Raw genomic sequence first — 19,606 nt, forward strand, 5'->3', positions numbered from 1 at the left:
GTAGGCACAAGCATCCTCGTGAAGCGCGCCAACTCTAAGAACTTCTTGTGGTATTCGATCACAGATAAGGATCCTTGCTGCAGATGAAGGAACTCATCAAACATGGCGGCTCGCACATGCGCTAGGTAGATCCTTTCGCGCATTCTGTCCTTGAGCGCGGTCCAATCAAACCCAGGCTCTTCAAGGAAGGTCGGACCTTCGTGGACCCACCACAGATCAGCTTCTTGGCAGAAGTAGAACGTTGCCAGTTCTACTCTTCTCTCTTCGGGGCAACCCACAACGATGAAGATCTTATCAAACACCCGTAGCCACTCTTCCAAGACTACCGGGTCTTCTTCTCCGGCGAAGGTTGGCGGCCGATGCCCCGACACCAAACGACCTACATCGCGACGCCCAGCAGGGGGAGGAGCCGGCACAGCTTGATTGTTGTTCAGCAAGGCTTCACTGAGCGTCTGCATCGTCTGCGTCAGCTGATGGAGATTCTGAGCGAGCTGCTCGTTGGTCAGGGTCTCCGGGGTGCGAGCGCGGGGACGAGGAGGCATCACAAACTTCTACATCAACAACGAGGTTACCAAAAAGAGCAAACAATCAAGACAGAAAGCAACACACAGCTCACCGTGCAACCTAGAGTCCTAAGCCTAACACTTAGCTTCTTAAGGTCGCTTAGATGTCTCAAAACACACTTAACCACTTAGAAAGTCTAGACTTAACCCTTCCTAGGCTCAAAACCAAGGCTCTGATACCAACTGTAACACCCCCCCCCCCAAACAAGACCTATATAAAAGCCTTAACACATGCAGATTAAACAACAAAACTAGCACAGCGGAAGATAAAACGAAACTGGATAAAAGAAATCCGAACGGGGTGTCACGCCACGTCTACCAAACACGGTAAACGCTACGGCAAACAATCTGCAAGTGTATATATCTATCCCAAAAACATCAGTCTAAAACTACATGGGCACACAGGCCACAAAACAAGGATGAGGGCACTAAGCTACCAGGCACTAGACATCGCGCTCGTCTAAACATCACCTGAAAGATACAAAGATAAACATTGGGACGACGCCCGGTCAGCGAATAATGCTGGTAACCCACAAATACCGTTAAGTATCATATATAGATAGATATAAGTCATAAAAACCATTTTCGAAACGGAATACATATATATAAGTCAAAACCAAGATCAACAGTCAACACAAGACTCATCACTCTCAAAGATAACACGGGAACACATCCCAAACCACAAAGGTTAACCACACGCAAAGGATAAAGACTCACCCAAAGGCAACACATGCCAAAGCAACACATGCCTCCGTGACTACACACGTCACGAGAGAAGAACACACAACGCCGGCTTTACAAGCCCTCGCAACATCACCCATCATGAGTTGGTATGCCTTCCTTATGCCCGGTTCCAACCTTATGGCTACCCCCAACCTTGTATCTTCTTTCCAACCATTACCTCCAGGACCCCTGTACTTCTTAGTCCAACCTTATTCTCCCGGGACCGTCATCCCCCACCAACAACCACCAACGAGACCACCAATTCACGGCAACACATGCCCGGATAACACATGTTATCCCCCAAAAACATGGACCCATCACTCAGGCCACAACTCCATAATCACGTCACGGCCACCACGAGGACCGCTGCCATACCTTGGTGACTAGTGTCCCATACCACTAATCGTGCAATCCAGGTAAAGCCACACACGCACCACAACTCAACAAGAGTCAAACAACGGATCACAACGAAGGTATGAAACATACTCAATCAAGGAGCGGGTCACAACCCAACAACAACAACGATGGATAACACAAGTTATCATCAATCAATCGGAAAGTACAAACAACACACATGCTAGCATTTAGGCATCAAACTAGCATGCTTATCAACGGGGAAACGAAAGATAGTTCTGAGGAACACACAAGACACTTCACGGTTCAACGAAACACAATGTTGAACACTTAGCACGATTCAAGACACCAAAGTCCTACATGGATACCTACCATATAGCTCTAGACATACGAAACATCAAGAAGACACTCAAATAGTTCCACAAAAGAACATCGGGAAGTCAAAAGACCAAATACCGAGTCAAACAAATCACGAACAAACTCCACTCGTGTACCCGCGGGTGGACCCACGGGTAGTGCCCCACCCATGGTTCTGCCCACGGGAACACATTCCCACAGGGCCTTGTACCCGCGGGTAGGGCGGCGGGTGGTGCCCCGCCCACGGGAACATTCCTGTTCCAAAACAAATCCCTTCGGGGATTTTCTTCTCCAAACACAAATTCAAGTCCAAAACATTGCAAATCTCACCCAACACAACAAAATGACTTGAATCATGGAAAATTCCAAGCAATGGCACAAAGGAACCCTAAACACAAGCTCTAGATATGCAATATCACAAGACAAATGCATAAACCCTCACATTTCATAGCAAAACACATGTAGAATCCAAGAAATCACATATAGGTAAGCAAAATAGGTTTTGTAGAGCATGGGTTACTTGTTGTAGACCAAAAGACTTCACTTTACACCACAACAAGCTCTCCACAAGGCTTACTTTCCAAACCCACTTCAAGATTAAACCAAAAGATCATAAAGATCCTACCTTTAAGAAAAAGACAACTAAGATGGAACCAAAAACACAAGATGAACTTAGATCTTACCCTCCTAAATGCCCAAATAGGTGAAAGGTTGAATCCTGGAAGCAAATCTTGGAATCTTAACAAGGGTCTCAACTTGGCTTGGAGAATAAGCTACACTTCTTTTCTAGAGAGAAGGTAGAACTAATTTCTAAGAATTGTAGGGAATGAAATGAAGAAGTCTTCTAGGTTAGGTTACAATACTAACTCTTGGTGAAAAGAAAAGAATACCCTTACTAACCCTTAGAAAGTGTAAGGAACAAGGGAACTCCCCTCAAAGCTCAAGGTACAACACAACTTTAAGGTTGACTAGTCAAATACTAGTCCTTGAGTATTAAAAAAAAATTCAGGATTTTAGGAATTAATTCCTCAAATAAAATAGGATTAATTAGTCAATTAATCCATTGATTGAATGTGGATTTTTGGGGTGTCACAAGCAGGGTTTCAGTGTTGAGTTGACAAACTAAAGTTCCGAGTCTCCGAGCTTAGCCGCTAGGCGAAGGGTAGACGGAAGAAGGTCTCCGAAAGCCCTCTTTCCAGCTGATGAGTACCGTATCTCTTATATTGAACACCAAATAATTTTTTTTTTTTTTGAGAAAAGGGTCAAATAGGCCCCTAAACTTTACCCCAAAGGTCAATTAGGTCCCTAAACTTTAAAAATGTTCAATTGAATATTCAAACATGTTAAATTGGGTCAATGAAGCCCAAAAACCGGTAAATAACCTGTTATTACAGGTCATTTCAATTCCGGCGACGAATTCCGACCACCGGCGACAATTTCCGGCTGTCCGGTCATCTTCCATTGGAGAAGACGACCGGACGGCCGGCGGCAGGCGGCCGTCTGCCGCCTTCTCCAGTGGAGAAAACGACCAGATGGCCATCTTTTCCATTGGAGAAGACGACCAGATCTGGTCGACTTCTCCACTGGAAAAGGCGGCAGACGAGAAGGCGGCCGTCCGGTCGTCTTCTCCGGTGGAAGACGATCGGACAGCCGAAAATTATCGCCGGTGGCCGGAATTCGTCGCCGAAATTGAAATGACCTGTAATAACAAGTCATTTACAGATTTTTGGGCTTCATTGATCCAATTTGACATGTTTGAGTGTTTAATTGAACCTTTAAAGTTTTGGGGCTTAATTGACTTTTGGGGTAAAGTTTAAGGGTCTATTTGACCCTTTTCTCTTTTTTATTTTTTATTTTTTATTTTTGAGTTATATCGAGTATCATTGTTACATTTATTTCTAATATAGCTATTCGTTCATTTTTTGTTATGCTTATGTCTGGATAAAACGAACCAATGCCTTTACTACATAAAATTTCATATTAGAGTGATATTGATTAATGAAAAAGATATGAATACCTTGAAAAAGAAAATATGAAAAAGATATGAACAATATCTCAAGTCATTAATGCATGGTTAAACTTTGCATAATCACATTAATGCCCCTCAAAATATATAAGTTTTCCCTCTAATCCTCGATATTTCTCAAAAAAAAAAAAAAAGAAATTAAAAAAGAAGAGAAAAAGACTAAGAGAATCAAGTGCCTGCATCACAATTCACAGTTTTGCTCGAGAAGACTTTATAAGCACACAGGCGCAAAACATCAGGTATATTAACAGTTTCCTTTCTCCATCTGTCCGATATCCAGAATCTCCGCCATTGATTAGCAATTTTACAGTACGAGGATTTTTCCTTTTTTTGTTTTTTCTCAATTCGTTGTTAATTAGTTTCAGATAGATCTTCTAATTCCATATCAATTTAATTAATTTGTCGTGTAAAAAAATTTAGCGTTCAAAGGCAACTTGTACTTGGGTTGAATCGATAAATTGGTAAATTGATGCGTATGCGACAAGGTCGATGTTTCATTGATCGTGTTCTTGGCCTTGTCGGCGATGTTTAAGCGGAAGGAGCGGACTGTTCTTGAGCTCTAAAATGTGACTTACACTCTTTCCGGACCCTAGGCATGTCTTATGTTCTTTTTCTCTCTTTTCCCCAATTCCAATCAAGGGTATCATCCCAATTAAGGATATATTTTGTTCTCCAGTTTTTTCTGGTGGCTTGTTGTTTTAATTTGTTTTCAAAGTTTTTATTTTCTGTGATCATTTTTTTCTTCTTATTGAAGTTTTGATATATTGGAAATCACAGTTTGAATCATGGCTATATGTGGAAAGTTCCAATCCTGATATGCTACTCTTATTTGATAGTGGATTATATCTTTAAGGCTTTAGTGGATATTAGGGTTTCTAAGTTGTGGCACTTCTCAATTCTGGTTTATCTGTTATGCCTAATATTTGCTAGGTAAGCGGTTGTATGTATAGAAATGAAGTGTGGTAACCAGAAATGCGTATGTAAATTTCTTTTACAATATTAGGGCATGCTGCATTTGGTGTTGCTAATCATGGCTCTTTTTAAATTCCATAGTATGCTAGGCTAGTCACATTTTGCCATGCTGAAGCCAGTGTGAAGTTTGTTTGGAACTATTCTCGTTCTGAGACATTGGCATTTCTGCTGTTTAGATAGCTGAATGGAATTTGTACTTCCAAAAATCGTTTTAAAAATCATAGGATGGTCCAGTTTGCCATGTAGTTCAATAAGTTTATCAGACTAACTAAAAATTCTCTTCTGAAAATATTCAAAAGACCCTTTTATAGTTAGACTTCTATCCGGGCAGTGAAAGTACCATCCCTTCCTATTTGTTTGTCCTGCTGAATAAAAAGTACATTACACCCCAAAGAGTTAAGTGGTTTTTGATTGAATCTCAGAGGCATTCTTATTGGTTTTTATTTATTTTGGCAGCAAACAATAAAATTATGCAGTGTTTTTAGATGATCCCAGACTTCAAGGAGTTCATCCCAAGCAAGGCCAGTTCTGAAGGTTTACTCCAAAGCAATACAGTGAAATAAAGTGTAATTATGTGCTACTGCTCTAGTTCTTTAATCTGTACTTCTCTCAGGCTCTCTTTGTGTGTGCTTTTTGTGAATAGATACAATGTAAAATTACTTCTAGAAAAAAGTTCTTTAGAGAATATTGACTCTGCAATCAATTGAAACAAACAAAAAAAACACCCTTCTTGTAATATCCAGACTTAAGTCTATGGTCTGGATTGTGCTACATCATCCCTACAAGATTTAAAGGTTGAATTTCAAACCCATTCTGGATATGCTAACTGCCTTTACCCATATGATATTAGTCTCTAATTTGATCCGTTCTTCTATCCCTGGTCTCTCCATTAATCAGCTTCACCTCATTATTTCTGTGTGACAGGCCATGTTGGCCGGGTCCTGTTAGCCTTTGTTTCTCTTTCCAGGTACCTAAAACTCCCTCTCTTATTTTCCTCTCCATCAGCCTCCATTGTTTCTCTCTGATTAAGATCTAAAACTTCATCTTTTGACCTTTGGAGCTTTGAAATTGAGACTTAATACAAAGGGAATACTTGCGACCTTTATATGGGGTTTCTTGATTTTTGGGTTTTGTTTTATCTTTTCTTTTAACTACAACTTGGTACTTTCACCTAGAAAATAGTGAACGAATAAAAAAAAATCGAAGAGTTAATTAGGAAGAGATATGATTTAGATTGTGTTCGTTGATTTTAGATTTTTAGTTTGAATTAATCTCCCCTTTTTTATTACAACCAGTCTACTTTCATAGTTGCTCTGGAAGAGAAGCATATGGACTACAGATTGATGGTGTTAGTTATGGCTTTTTACAATCATTAAATGGGGTTGGGGTTTTAACTCTTAAATCTTGTAAAGATGATGTTGTACAAAGGATGGTGTTGGCAAGCGCCTTTTACAATCATTATATGGGTTTTAGATTTTAACTTCTTGATCTTGTAAGGTGATGCAATGTAACCCAAACTTAAGTTTGGAGGAGTCTGGAGAGGTTCCATACCTGTTTTGGAGCACATTATAATTGAGCTCTTTATAGACTGATAAAGCGGATACATCTTGCCACATGCTTGATAGGATGTATCCCCACTAAATGGTTAGAAACTTAGACTTGCACCTTTCAAAATTACTTTGTATATTAATTGCTTCATGTTTGTTATGTTGTGTTATTGAATGTACCTCTTCAAGTATAAAACTAGACATAGGAATTTGTTATAATGAGACATACTAATTTCTTTTCCCTGTGACCTAAAAGTGTTATTGTTTTCGCAGCAGTTCTTTCCATTTTGTGTTTCTTATTATTTTATGCAGTGATGGAAGACGTTAAATCATTTCTAAGTATCCCATACCCACTGGTTTCCTTTTCCCAGGGCAGCAATTTGCAACATGACTGGCTTTCCCTCTCCTGTCTTGTTCTCTAAAATTTGCCTTTTGGTTTAGGTGTTGAGTCAAGTCAATAAGGTACCAAATAGGTGCTCTAATAGTCAGTATGTTGATGGAAGAGTAGTCTCTGTGGAATGTAAAGTTTGTCTGCATATTAATCATTCTACCATGGAGCTGAAAGTTGATGAATCATCTGGAGAAATCTGTGGTAATAATGCCATGTATTTCTCTGCCAATGATGTTTCATCTTCTAGCAAGAATGGAAAGGGTGAAGCATGGGGAAACTGTGAAACAAACAATTTAATCAGCATAAATTCAAGTTATGATTCTTCCTCGGCAAATTCAGAGCATAAGGTGTTGTGCGCAAGGACTTCTGATGTATCAGCTACATCGGATGGTACAGCTCCAACTCTGGAGGCCCCTAAAGCATTAGAAGAGTATGATGATAGTATACCATGTGCAATAAGAGGTGGGGAAGCCAATAAAATTTCCAAATTGAATGAGGAAGAGAGTATAAACCCACCATGTACAGTAAACCTGGCAGAGGAATCTATAAAACATCCAAAAGACCATCTTAATTTGGTAGTGAAAGATGAAGTGGCACCTGGCATTGGTGGTAACCCACCGGATGATGCTTGCATTACAGGAAAAAGTGAAGGCTTGGATAAGGTCATGCACTCTTCCGTCTTACCAGATATGCATGCAAATTCTTCAGAAACCCATGCGAATAATGGGAGTGACGACTCTGACATTGAGGAGCATGATGTGAGTAAGGATTATTAACCATTTATTTCAGCACATTATATATATGTATTTGTGTATATTTATATCTTTGAGTTTATTTTTCTGATGTGGGTTGTATCACATTTCAGTTTGGCTTTATAATACTTGCTTTAACATCAATCACTAGGACAGCTATCCTGTTAATCCTGTAACACACTGGTTTAGTAGCTAAATTTCTAAATCTGGCTTATGCCACGACAACCTTCCTACTGTATCACAGCATGAAACATTTCATAGGCACCCAAATCATTTTATATCTTGTAAAAGCCCATCTAAGCTCATAGAAGAAGGACCGACTATATCTTCAAATTCTTGGGACTGTCATACTTGTTCCTATTTCTCAGTTGCTTCTAAAGTTTTATCATTTGGACATTTCTTATGTGGGTGTTGTGGTTCTCTTCATATTACCCTCCCAATGGACAGTAGTGCTCTTTGGACAGTCTCCTGATGCATAGTCATTCACATTTCAAAAGGTTAAACAATTTTTTTTTCCCAATAAATAATATTTTATTTATTTTTAATTATAAATACAAAATGTTCATTGGAAAATATGGTGCTAGTGACTTGATGGGATTTCATGCATTCTATTCTCTTACTTTTGGTCTTTGCTATGTATTAATTATAATATTATCTAGTGTTTGTCTGGTAAAGCATATGATTATGGATTGTGATTATAGATTATGATAATAGATTGTGAACAATCTATACCCTATAGCTTAAATAAACTAAAAGGGGTTGTACACTCCATAATCCATTATCTTTGCCAATCATGTAGAAAGTTGATTATTCAATATTCAATCTATAATCCAATTATCTAATTAATTAAGCTTTACCAAACACCCATTATTATGGTATACCCATTTCTTTTGTAATTATAATTTACTCGTGTGAAGAGTAAATTCTTTTTCTGCTGTGAATAGGTGAAAGTTTGTGATATATGTGGGGATGCAGGTCGAGAGGATTTACTTGCCATATGTTGTAGATGTACTGATGGGGCTGAACATACGTAAGTCTTCCTATAATACATTAATACCCCATATTATTTGTAGGCTTTATTGGTGGAAAAAATCTGAAGCATTTTGCCTTGTGACTTTATATTTAAACCTTTTAATTTTGGCAATTTCATACCAAATTGGAAACTTTTGTGCAATTTAATCTAATTTTACCATTTGATTTAAAAAACCCTGACTCAGTCTGATTCTTTTGACTTGTCAATAGTTGGCAATAGATTAGTACCTCCTCTTTGGCTATCTATGAAGCACTGGGTCTGGATTTTTCTAGGTCAGAAAGTAAACTTGGATAAATTTGCACAAAAGTTTCTAATTTGGTATGAAATTCCAAATTTAAAGGGTTTGGATATAATTGTCATAGGACACAAAGGTTTGGAATATTCACAGGCCACTGTTGGTATTAATTTTTTTTTTTCTCATTATTAGTAAATTCAATAAAAACTCAGAACTTTTGTTCTTATAATAGTTATTGCATGCGAGAAATGCTTGAGAAAGTTCCAGAGGGTGATTGGCTATGTGAAGAATGCAAATCTGAGAAGGAAATTGAAAATCAAAAGCAATATAAAACTGGCAGGGCTGGTGGAAATGAAAATGGTTATTCTTCTGGACAAACAGCTATTACTAATTCTGAGCACCATGAGACAGAAACTAAAGCTTCTGATTTTGTTGGAGGCACAGCTGTTAAAGAATGCTCTCAGGGAAAAGTATCTAGCACAAGGATTACATACGATAGTGAAGCTATTTCTGCTGCAAAGAAGCAAGTTCTTGAACCGCTTTCAGGCTCACCAAAGGCAGAAAGTCCCAATCGGGTTCCTATGCTCTCTCGTGAAAGTTCATTTAAGAACTTGGAGAAAGGAAAAGTGAAATCTGTACATCAGTTTGGTGTGGTTAATGACTCTTCAGCTTCAGGTCCCCGGATGCAAACTTCTCGAGGTAATAATGTTGTTCTGGTTGTATATTCTTTATGCAAGTGTTTCAAAGCCACATTATGAGAATCTTGAGAATTTGATGTTCTTTGGGCTCTGTGAAATCTATTAAGTGGGATTTGTACTTCTGTAGGTACTTTCTCAAAGTCCAATTCATTCAGTTCCCTAATAGCCAAGCCAAAAGTCAAACTTGTGGATGAAGTTTTTCCTGCAAAGCAGAAATTGTCGAGGGAAACTGCTTTTATTGAATCAAAAGAGGTAGCTGTTAGATCAATGGGCAAATCTATGTCCTTCAAGCCGACAACCGCAAGCCGTTCTAACTGCACTGAATCAAAAGTGAAGATGTTCTCTCCCAAGTTTTCTCATGATCAGGATGTAAAATGGTTAAGACATAAAAAAGACCGAAGTTCCTTTGACAGGAAGAATTCTCTAAGATCAGACCGCTTGGCTGGTGGTGCCATTTCTTCTCCCAAAAGTGATAATAAACCAACACCTCGTGGTGAACCTTCCTCACTATCTTCCCTGAACACTAATAGAGACTACCGGGCTTTGACTTCTGACAACAAACCAGTGACCATCTCAAATTCAACAAGTGGGGTTGCTCGTAAGGATCATGAATATCTTCACCTTTTATAGTACTTTGACTCATAATGTGGCATGCTATATAATCTGCTTGATTATATTTAATGCATATCTTTAATGATTTAATGTTTTTCTTCATCCATATCAGGCGAAGTTTTGAAGCAGGCATCAGTTGATGGAGTTTCATCTGCCAATAGAGTTAGCAGTTCTGAAGAAAATCCTAGTCAGGCAATTCCAAAGGAGGATTCCTCATCCAGTTCTTGTGTTGCTGAGAGACCATCATGGAGTTCTAATGAAGTTCTACCAGATGGGTTGTCTCAGTCCAAGGAATCAAAAGCTTTTGGTGACAAGACAAGGGAAAGTTCTGCAAGTCGGTCAAAACAGAACAGCACTGCCAGTGGAAAAATTGTTTCATGTCAGAAATGCAAAGGAAATGGTCATTTAGCACAGGTTTGCACAGCTGACGGACCTGAATCATCTGCTTTAGGTTCACCTTTTAAAAGTTCTAGAGAGGCCACAAATGGTCCAAGTGATTTGAAAGCTGCCATTGAGGCTGCTAGGCTCAGGAAACCTGGAATATGCAGGAAGAATAGAGTTGCTGATCAATCTGAGGACTTATCAGCATCGAACATGAAAAGTGAAATAGCTTCCCAAGATCAGATGCTCTCTTCAACTGTCAGGAGAAATGTTAATGGTGCTGAGGAGGCACAAAAGCAGGAAACTGCAAATAATGCAAAGCAATTAGGAATTATTGCTGAAGCTTCTGCAAGAACCAGAAATGCAGGTCATGTTGTATTTTCTGATGTAAAGCATTCTGTAATTGACATGGAACGTCAGACTCTGGTATCAATGCCCGTTATTCTGAAAACAGCCATTCCAGAGTACCAGTATATATGGCAGTACGAGTGTTAACCTCTTATCTTAATTATATTGTTTTCAAGTGGTTGTTTTTGCATCACTATATGAGTTTTTTTTTTGGTGCTGTTGGTTATTTTTTATGCCATGATTTCTGTGCAGAGGAGGTTTCGAGGTTCAAAAGAGTGGGAAAGCCTTCAATCTCTATGATGGAATTCAGGCCCATTTATCAAGTTGTGCATCTCCTAAGGTTCTTGATGCTGTAAACAAATTCCCTCGAAAGGTCATATTGAATGAAGTACCCCGTTTGAGTAGCTGGCCAATGCAGTTCAAGGAGTGTGGTGTTAGTGAAGATAACGTAGCCCTCTTCTTTTTTGCTAAAGATATAGGGAGGTTGTGTCCTTGGTTCCTAACAAATCCTGCTTCTTTGATTTCTTCTGGTAAGTTTTTTCAACCATCTGCTAACTATCTATTGCCAATGGTGCAGCTATGAGAAGAGCTACAAAGTTTTGCTCGGGGATATGGTGAAGCATGATCTGGCTCTTCAGGGGAACATTGGAGACATTGAACTACTGATATTCCCATCGAACCAGCTTCCTGAAAAATTCCAGCGTAAGGATAATGGAGCATGCTTCTTTCTATTTGACAGGGCACATGATTTTAACTTTAGCATATTTAAATAAGATTAATATTTGATGCACCGCCGGTGTATAAAAGCTATACACCGGCGGTGAAGGAGAAGGTGCCACATCATTAAAAAAAAAAGGGGGTAATATTGACCGGGTCCTTTCTTGCAAAATATTTAGTACTTTCTAAATTATTATGTATTTTATTAGGAAACTCTTTATTTCTAATTAACAAAATCTATCTAATATCTAAACATATTTATTACTTATATAATAATTTAAAGATCCATTCATATAACAAAAATTATCTACCATAAGCATTATTTCTAGAGAATTCCACATCAAACATCTTTCTCTCTCTTTCATTTCTTCTTTCTCACATTTGCGAAAATGGAGTTTGATATGCAATTTTTGTTAGATTATTTCATTTCAAATCTAGCCAAACCTCTATGGCTTTTCATTTTTCAAAAATGTATAATCATCTTAGTGGCAGTGGTTTTGCGGATTTCGATGACGTAGGAGTTATGTAGAAGAAGAATCCATCTGCTTTGTACTTCTACCCAATACATTTCTTCTTCTCCAATACTCCATTTTTTAGAAATCAAAGCTTGACATACAGTTTTTCACTTCCATTGTACAAAGGAAAAAAGGTACTAGAAGTTTCAGTAAACGGAGTAACAAAACAATGAAAACATACATACTTTGTGTGAGATGCAGCCATTGTAAGCTTCTGATCTACACCCAGACAAGATGGAGTGCTGCTTGTGTATATCTTGTTACTCAACACTAGAAAACATAATTGGAGTTGCAAGGAAATTAGGAGAAATAATACTGGAACATGTTTGGTTTTGCTCCTAAAAAAGGGGTATGGTTGATTTGACTAGGCACATTTCTCTAGAAAATCTAAAAGTAGGATTATATTAAAATTTTCAAATCCAAGGGTATTTTGGGAAAAATACTAAGGTAGTAGTGTTTATTTTAGGAATGTGGACAATATTTTGGGACGGATGAAAAAGGAAAGTAAGACATAAAATAAGACGGAGGGAGTATATCTATTTTTTATTGTTGAAATTCTCTGGTAACCTTTTGTTTTTGTTTTTGTTTTTGTTTTAATTTTTTTTGTTTTGGTTTTTTTTTTTTTTTTTTTTTTGTTTTGTTTTTCGTTTTTTCGTTTTTTTGTTTTTTGTAATTTTAGACTCTAAAAGGCTATACTTTTGGATATAAAGTGAAAAAAGTTAAGTTGACTGTTTAACTTGATTTATGAGTTTTTGCGTCTTATTGTAGAATTTAATTGCATATGCACAACTGCCAATTGAGACAAATGAAAAGAACTCATTTTGATGAGAACTATTGAGACATAAGGAATGTGGCTAGTTTTATGTTTCATCGTCTTATATATATTTTACTATTAGAATTTGTTTTGTAGTTTGCAAATTTGATTTTATACATTATTATTGGATATTGTTGTGTGGAGTATTACATTCTGACTTTTTAATAAGTATTAAGATACGATTTGAGTAAGTATTAATTTTCTCCATTAATCTTAAATCATCATTAGAGTATTCCATGATCCCGTCATTATTATGTGATTACACTAATTTAATATTAATTAAGAGAATTAAACAGAATAATGCATGCTTCATTATTTTACTAGAACTACTTACTAGTTTTTTACTAATCGAAAATTGTGCTTCTGGTTTGAGAATGCTAATTAATTCATGCATGTTTCACTCATTGTACTAGAAATAATGCTTCAGGTAGATAATATTTTGTTATATGAATGGATGTTTAAATTATTATATAAGTAATAAATATGTTTAGGAAATTAGATAAGATAATAAGTAATAAATATGTTTAGAAAATTAGATATATTTTGTTAAATAGAAATAAAGAGTTTCCTAATAAAATACACAATAATTTAGAAAGTAATAAATATTTTGCAAGAAAGGACCCGGTCTATATTGACCTTTTTTTAATGATGTGGCATCTTCTCCTTCACCAACGGTGTATAGCATATATACATCGGCGGTGCATCAAATATTAATCCATTTAAATAAGCCATACCATGTTCAACATGCTTTCTGCTACTGAATACCTGTTTAGGAAATATGTACTTTTTTGAGGTTAATGCAATTTGAAGACTTTGATTCACACTATTCTTTTGGTCGCTATGATGATTCTGATGCGGAATCATTCTAATTAGCTTAATCAGATGCTTTTCCACTTTGAGAATTAATAAGAGTATGGGAGTATAATATTATTTCATATGTGAACTTTTTCTTCTTGTGTAGTTTGGTAAACTGGTATTTTTAATTGACCAAAGCCCCTGCATCTGTGGTTATTATTCTTTTAGCTGGTTAATCTCAAATATTAATTTTTTTCTTTGTTACTTTTGTGTATGCAGGGTGGAATTTGATGTTCTTCCTGTGGGGCGTGTTCAGAGGGAAGAGAGCAAATAGTTTGCAAAATTTTCCTGGAGCTGAGAAGCCATTGATTCAAGATATCCCCACACCTGCCACTTCTTTGCCAGAGAATATGTTCACCCCTGTGCCTAAACTGAATTCTGCGCGTGGTAGTGCGGCAACTAATACTGAAATGTCTGCTGTAAAAGAGTCAGAATCTGCATCTTTACATAAAATTGTAAATGGAAATTGCAGTATCCAATCCTCTTCCCAAGTGAGTAGAGATAAGTGTTCTCGTATAAACGCTGAGCAGAATGATAAACTGGATTCCAGTTCTATGCAAAATAGTGAACCAAAGTTGGGGCCGGATAGGAGATACTTTGGTGTTCCCCTGGTAATATACTACGGAGTAATATTTTACTCCATATATCTGTCATTCTTGCATGTTGCACTTAGTGATTAACTACAATTCCTTTCCAATTCAACATAATTCTATCCAGGAATAAATTCTTTGCCATTCTCTGGCTTTATTGTTCTGATAGATTTCCATGAAGTGCAAAAGTTTAGCCCATAATTGTCTTTATGTGTATTGTTAAGGGGGGAACAATGAAAATAATTAAATGGAATTTGATAAAGCCTACAAAGTCATGATTCTTGTTCAAATGAGGGGCATGCCCTCAGCTGTAGGTACTTAATTCTTGTCGATTATGCTGTAGTCTTATTCTTTCAGTTTTTTGGGAATTAGTGCTCCTTCCTGCCACTTTGCTTACGTACTAAGACAGTTGTTTTCCTTTGTTCTTGAAGGGAGAAGCAGTGCACTCTTCTGTTCAAACTGCTGAAAGAGTCAGCAGTCCTAATACGAGCCGTCCTATGTCTGTCCATTGGGCTGCTCCACTTGACGGAGAGAAGCTATCAATGTTATCTGATGAAACTCCAACTATGCAGGAGGCAACTTCTGTTGGAAGCACAACAAAGAATTTGTGTGGCAAAGATGATGTGAAAATTGGACGTATCTGCTTGGACAATGTATCTACTGAGGAAGCAACTCCTTTGGCAAGGCATACGAGTATGGAGCAGACCTTGAATGTGATCAGTAGTTTTGGTGTGAACCCCAAGAAACGGTCACATTCTGCAGAGACTGTGCTGCAATCTGCATCATCCTCTGGAACGAGTCAAGCGTTTTCAAGTTACAGTAATGATGACATCTTGGTTGAAGAATTCTGCCACAAAAGAGTGAAGCTCAATTCTGATCGATCTTATGGATGTAATGATCAAACTAGTTGCTCAAAGGATGGGTTCTTGTCAGAGATGGGCGGTACAGCTTCTCAACTTTCTCGCCAGAAGAATGAACGGGATGAAGCTTTGAGCAAGACAGCTATCTTGGAAACTCCAGGAAATGCTGAGATGTTTTTCTTCCCAGTTGATCCACATCCTGTGGGTAATATTGGTTCCAATAATAGCTCGATGCCATGGAAAGTGCATCCTTTGGAGGAAGATCAACTCCATGACAAAGCACCAAATCTTGAACTTGCTTTGGGAGCTAAAACAAAACCTCTGATGTCCGGGATCCCATCCTTTTTATCTGGGAAAGTCGAAAAGAAAATAATTGAGGAGAATACCTCAGATAATGCAGCAACAAGTGCCAACAAGGAGGATGTTTCTGCTTCTCTTTCACTCTCTCTCTCATTTCCTTTCCCGGAAAAGGAGCATGGTACTTCTTCAAAGCCTGAGCAGGAAGATCCCAGAAGAAGGCAAGCCAATACATCACTGCTCCTTTTTGGGCGGCCTGAGGGATAAATAGGGAGAAGAACCAATAAACGATGTACATTATAGCTAGTCCTAATGGATTTGTTAGGTTCACAAGATGTTCATAAGTTTACAGGATCTCTGTCTTTTGTTGTTTCTGCTTTCTCTTATACTCATAGTTTGACAGTGCCATAGTTAATCAGTCACGGCTGATTGTATATAAAGAGGATATTTAGCCATAACGGCCTCTGGCAGCATAGAACGAAAGGTTTTTTTTTTTTGTTTTTGTTTTTTTGTTTTTGTTTTTTTTTTTTTTATTATTATAAATATAAATATAAATGTTGGTCAGAAGTTTTTGTTCATTGCAGTGTCATTGCCCCTTAAGATGGTTCTCGTGTATGTTTCAATCTTTATACATTTTTGCTTCGTTACCATAAATGTATATTTACTTCTAATCTCACTAGGTAACTTATATTTTACATTCTTATACTATATTTCATTTGGTTAGGGGTGTGCAATACATGTCCAGCCCGACAAACTCGCCTGACTCGGAACCCGCCAAGCATAACTTGGTGGATATCCGAATTTGAAGGGGAAAATTGCGTTCATTTATATGCCGGATAGTATAAAATCGGGTAGGGTTTGACAAATATTCACCCGACCCGTCCAAATTTGTACGTGAGTCACTCATTAAACCCTAATTTTTGGGGCTTTCCATATACATGATGTAAAACTCTGATATATGGTTTTATGTTTATGGTAGGTAATAGGACCCTTAAAATTCGTACATAATGTATTTATGGATTGTCTAATGTAAATATGTACTGGTGAAAACCTATTGTGTGTGTTTAGTTGTTGAATGTTGAGCCCTAATTTTTTGGGCATTTCCATATTTATATTATTCTATATGAATGTTGGACACTGGACTGTTGGATTATTCATGTATTTTATGTGTCTGTGATTGTATGAGTCCTAAATTTTGGGAAATTCCATATAGATGATGATTTGATGATTCATTTCTGATTATGGAATTTATGGTGGAAGCCTAATCTACTTATGTATGTATATTGTATGTCTGTATGATGAATATGGAAAGAGATAATTGATTGAATAACAGAAACAGATTACAATTAATACTCTCAGGAGAGAGAACTAACTAATAGCCACTAGACTAGGACTAATCTAGAATACATCAAATAATAACAATATTAATAATAATAATAAAACCATAGTCTATCACTCCCCCTCAAGCGCAAGGTGGGTGATTCACCACATTGAGCTTGGAACGAAGAACACCAAAACGCGCAGCCGGTAGCGGTTTTGTAAAAATATCAGCAAGCTGGTCCTTGGTGGAGACGAAGTGAACCCGAAACTCGCCAGACGAAACTTTGTCTCAGACGAAGTGGTAGTCTACCTCGACATGCTTAGTGCGCGCATGAAAGACTGGGTTGGCACATAAGTATGTCGCTCCAAGATTGTCACACCAAAGAGTCGGTGGCGTGGCGGAGTTGAGGCCTAACTCACGAAGTAAAGACAGAACCCATGTAACCTCGGCGCAGACGTCTCCTAAGCCTTTATATTCGGCCTCAGTTGACGAACGAGCCACTGTACGCTGTTTCCTAGAGACCCATGAGACAAGATTGGTACATATGAAGACAGCATAACCACTAGTAGAGTTACGATCCACAGGACACCCGGCCCAGTCAGAATCCGAGTAGGCATGTATTTCCGAGGTCCTGGATGGTGAGATGCGTAGCCCGTAGTCTAGAGTCCCCTTTATATAGCGGAGAACTCGCTTAAGTAAACCCCAATGCTCCTGTGTGGGATTGTGCATAAACTGGCACAGTCGGTTGACCGCATAGGATATATCCGGTCGAGTGATGGAAAGATACTGAAGTGCCCCCGCTAGCAAAAGGTTCATCGGACTGGCTCACTGGTTGAGTAATGGACGCTGGTGTGGCTAGCGGCTTGCAGTCAGTCATGCCTGCTCGTTGCAGAATGTCTCGCATGTACCGCCGTTGTGTGAGAATCATACCATCTGGAACTGTGATGGTTTCTATGCCAAGAAAGAATGTTGGTGCCCCGAGATCCCGGATTTTAAACGCCGTAGCTAATCGCTGTAGTAGGGAATCAACTAAGGTGGCATCATTTCCGAGCATGATGATGTCGTCTACATACACAAGCAGAAAGACACGAGAATCTGCAGCCGAATAATGAAACAGAGATACATCTGTTTTGGAGGCAATAAACCTTGTTACAAGTAAGAAATCATGCAGACGATGAAACCAGGCCCGAGGGGCCTGTTTAAGCCCGTATAAGGAACGTTGCAAGTGGCAGACATGATCGGGATGATCAGGGTCTTCATACCCTGGTGGTTGGCGCATGTAGACAGTTTCCGACAAGTGTCCATTCAAGAAGGCGTTGTGGACATCCAGCTGACGGAGTGTCCACCCGCGAGATATGGCAAATGACACTAATATCCGAACTGTGGTCGGTTTGACCACAGGACTAAATGTCTCAAAAAAGTCCTCGCCTGCAACTTGGTTAAAACCCTTGGCCACCAGTCTTGCCTTGTAGCGCTCAACCGAACCATCGGCTTTGCGCTTAGTGCGAAACACCCATTTGCACCCCACAATGTTCATGTTCGGTGTAGCAGGAACCAGCTGCCACGTGTTGTTATGAAGTAACGCATTGAACTCTTGGTCCATAACGTCTCGCCACTGTGGATGCCCAACTGCTTGGGAGTAGCAAGTCGGGTCCGCAGTTGAAGCTGTGAGTACATGCAGTTGTTCACCAGTCCCTTTAGTCATACGCCGTAGCCGCATGACGTGGGCCCGCTCCAGGGGCCGAGCCCGTGGTCCCCTTTTCCTTGTTGCACGAGCCGGTGCACGAGGAACAAGTGGTGCTGGTACACTCGGTGGTGCTGATATGGTACCACTACCATTTTGGAGAACGGGACTAGAGCCCCATGGTACATTTTGGATGTCAGGCGGCACTTCCCAAATTTCAAGACTAGTTTCTGCAAAAGGAAAAACGGATTCGTCAAAGTGGACGTGACGACAAGTATAGGTTTTCCCGGTGTCTAGGCTCATGCAGCGGTAACCCCTAAAGGACGGTGGATAACCTAAGAAGACACAGGGACTTGACCGATACTCGATTTTATGGCGATTATATGGACGGAGATAAGGAAAACAAAGGCACCCAAACACACATAGATATGTGTACGTGGGCGGGGCCTTGTAAAGGCGATAATAGGGTGTATCAAACAGGAGTGGAGCAGACGGGAGTCGATTGATTAGGAAGGTGGCTGTTTCAAACGCGTGATCCCAATAACGTTGTGGGACAGACGCTTGTGCCATTAGTGCCAAACCGGTCTCGATAATATGCCGATGCCGGCGTTCCACACGGCCATTTTGCTCCTGTGTATAGGCGCACGATTGCATGTGGACAATCCCTAATTTGGAGAAAAGTTTGTGTAATTTTTGGTATTCCCCTCCCAAGTCGGACTGGATGGACTTGATAGAACACGAAAAAGTGCGTTCTACCGTCGCCCGAAAAACATCAAAGATTTTATATATGTCGGTTTTAAGACATAGAGGATAATACCAACAGTAGCGGGTGTTATCGTCTACGAATAGTACAAAATAACGGGAGCCATCTGCAGAAATAACTGGTGCGGGGCCCCATATATCAGTGAAAATTAAATCGGGTACATTATTACTTGACTTGACTACCCTATCTAAGGGAAAT

At 39.0% G+C, this 19,606-nt stretch overlaps 1 protein-coding gene and 1 long non-coding RNA gene across 2 annotated transcripts; both read left to right on the forward strand.

The window, feature by feature from the left end:
• The first annotated feature begins 4,268 nt into the window (after positions 1-4,268).
• On the forward strand, positions 4,269-4,621 carry LOC109179094. The gene is made up of 2 exons (XR_002053831.1): positions 4,269-4,332; positions 4,444-4,621. It is a non-coding gene; the product is annotated as an uncharacterized LOC109179094 (long non-coding RNA).
• Positions 4,622-5,860: 1,239 nt separating this feature from the next.
• On the forward strand, positions 5,861-16,137 carry LOC109179093. The gene is made up of 10 exons (XM_019328659.1): positions 5,861-5,962; positions 6,984-7,691; positions 8,630-8,715; positions 9,186-9,652; positions 9,779-10,249; positions 10,376-11,126; positions 11,245-11,475; positions 11,570-11,694; positions 14,113-14,504; positions 14,915-16,137. The coding sequence occupies exons 2-10, from the start codon at positions 7,095-7,097 to the stop codon at positions 15,905-15,907; spliced, it is 4,113 nt and encodes a 1,370-aa protein (XP_019184204.1). The 5' UTR covers positions 5,861-5,962; positions 6,984-7,094; the 3' UTR covers positions 15,908-16,137.
• Positions 16,138-19,606: the final 3,469 nt, after the last annotated feature.

Source organism: Ipomoea nil, unplaced genomic scaffold (genome assembly GCF_001879475.1).
Source record: "Ipomoea nil cultivar Tokyo-kokei standard unplaced genomic scaffold, Asagao_1.1 scaffold0876, whole genome shotgun sequence".
NCBI classification, from domain to species: Eukaryota; Viridiplantae; Streptophyta; class Magnoliopsida; order Solanales; family Convolvulaceae; genus Ipomoea; species Ipomoea nil.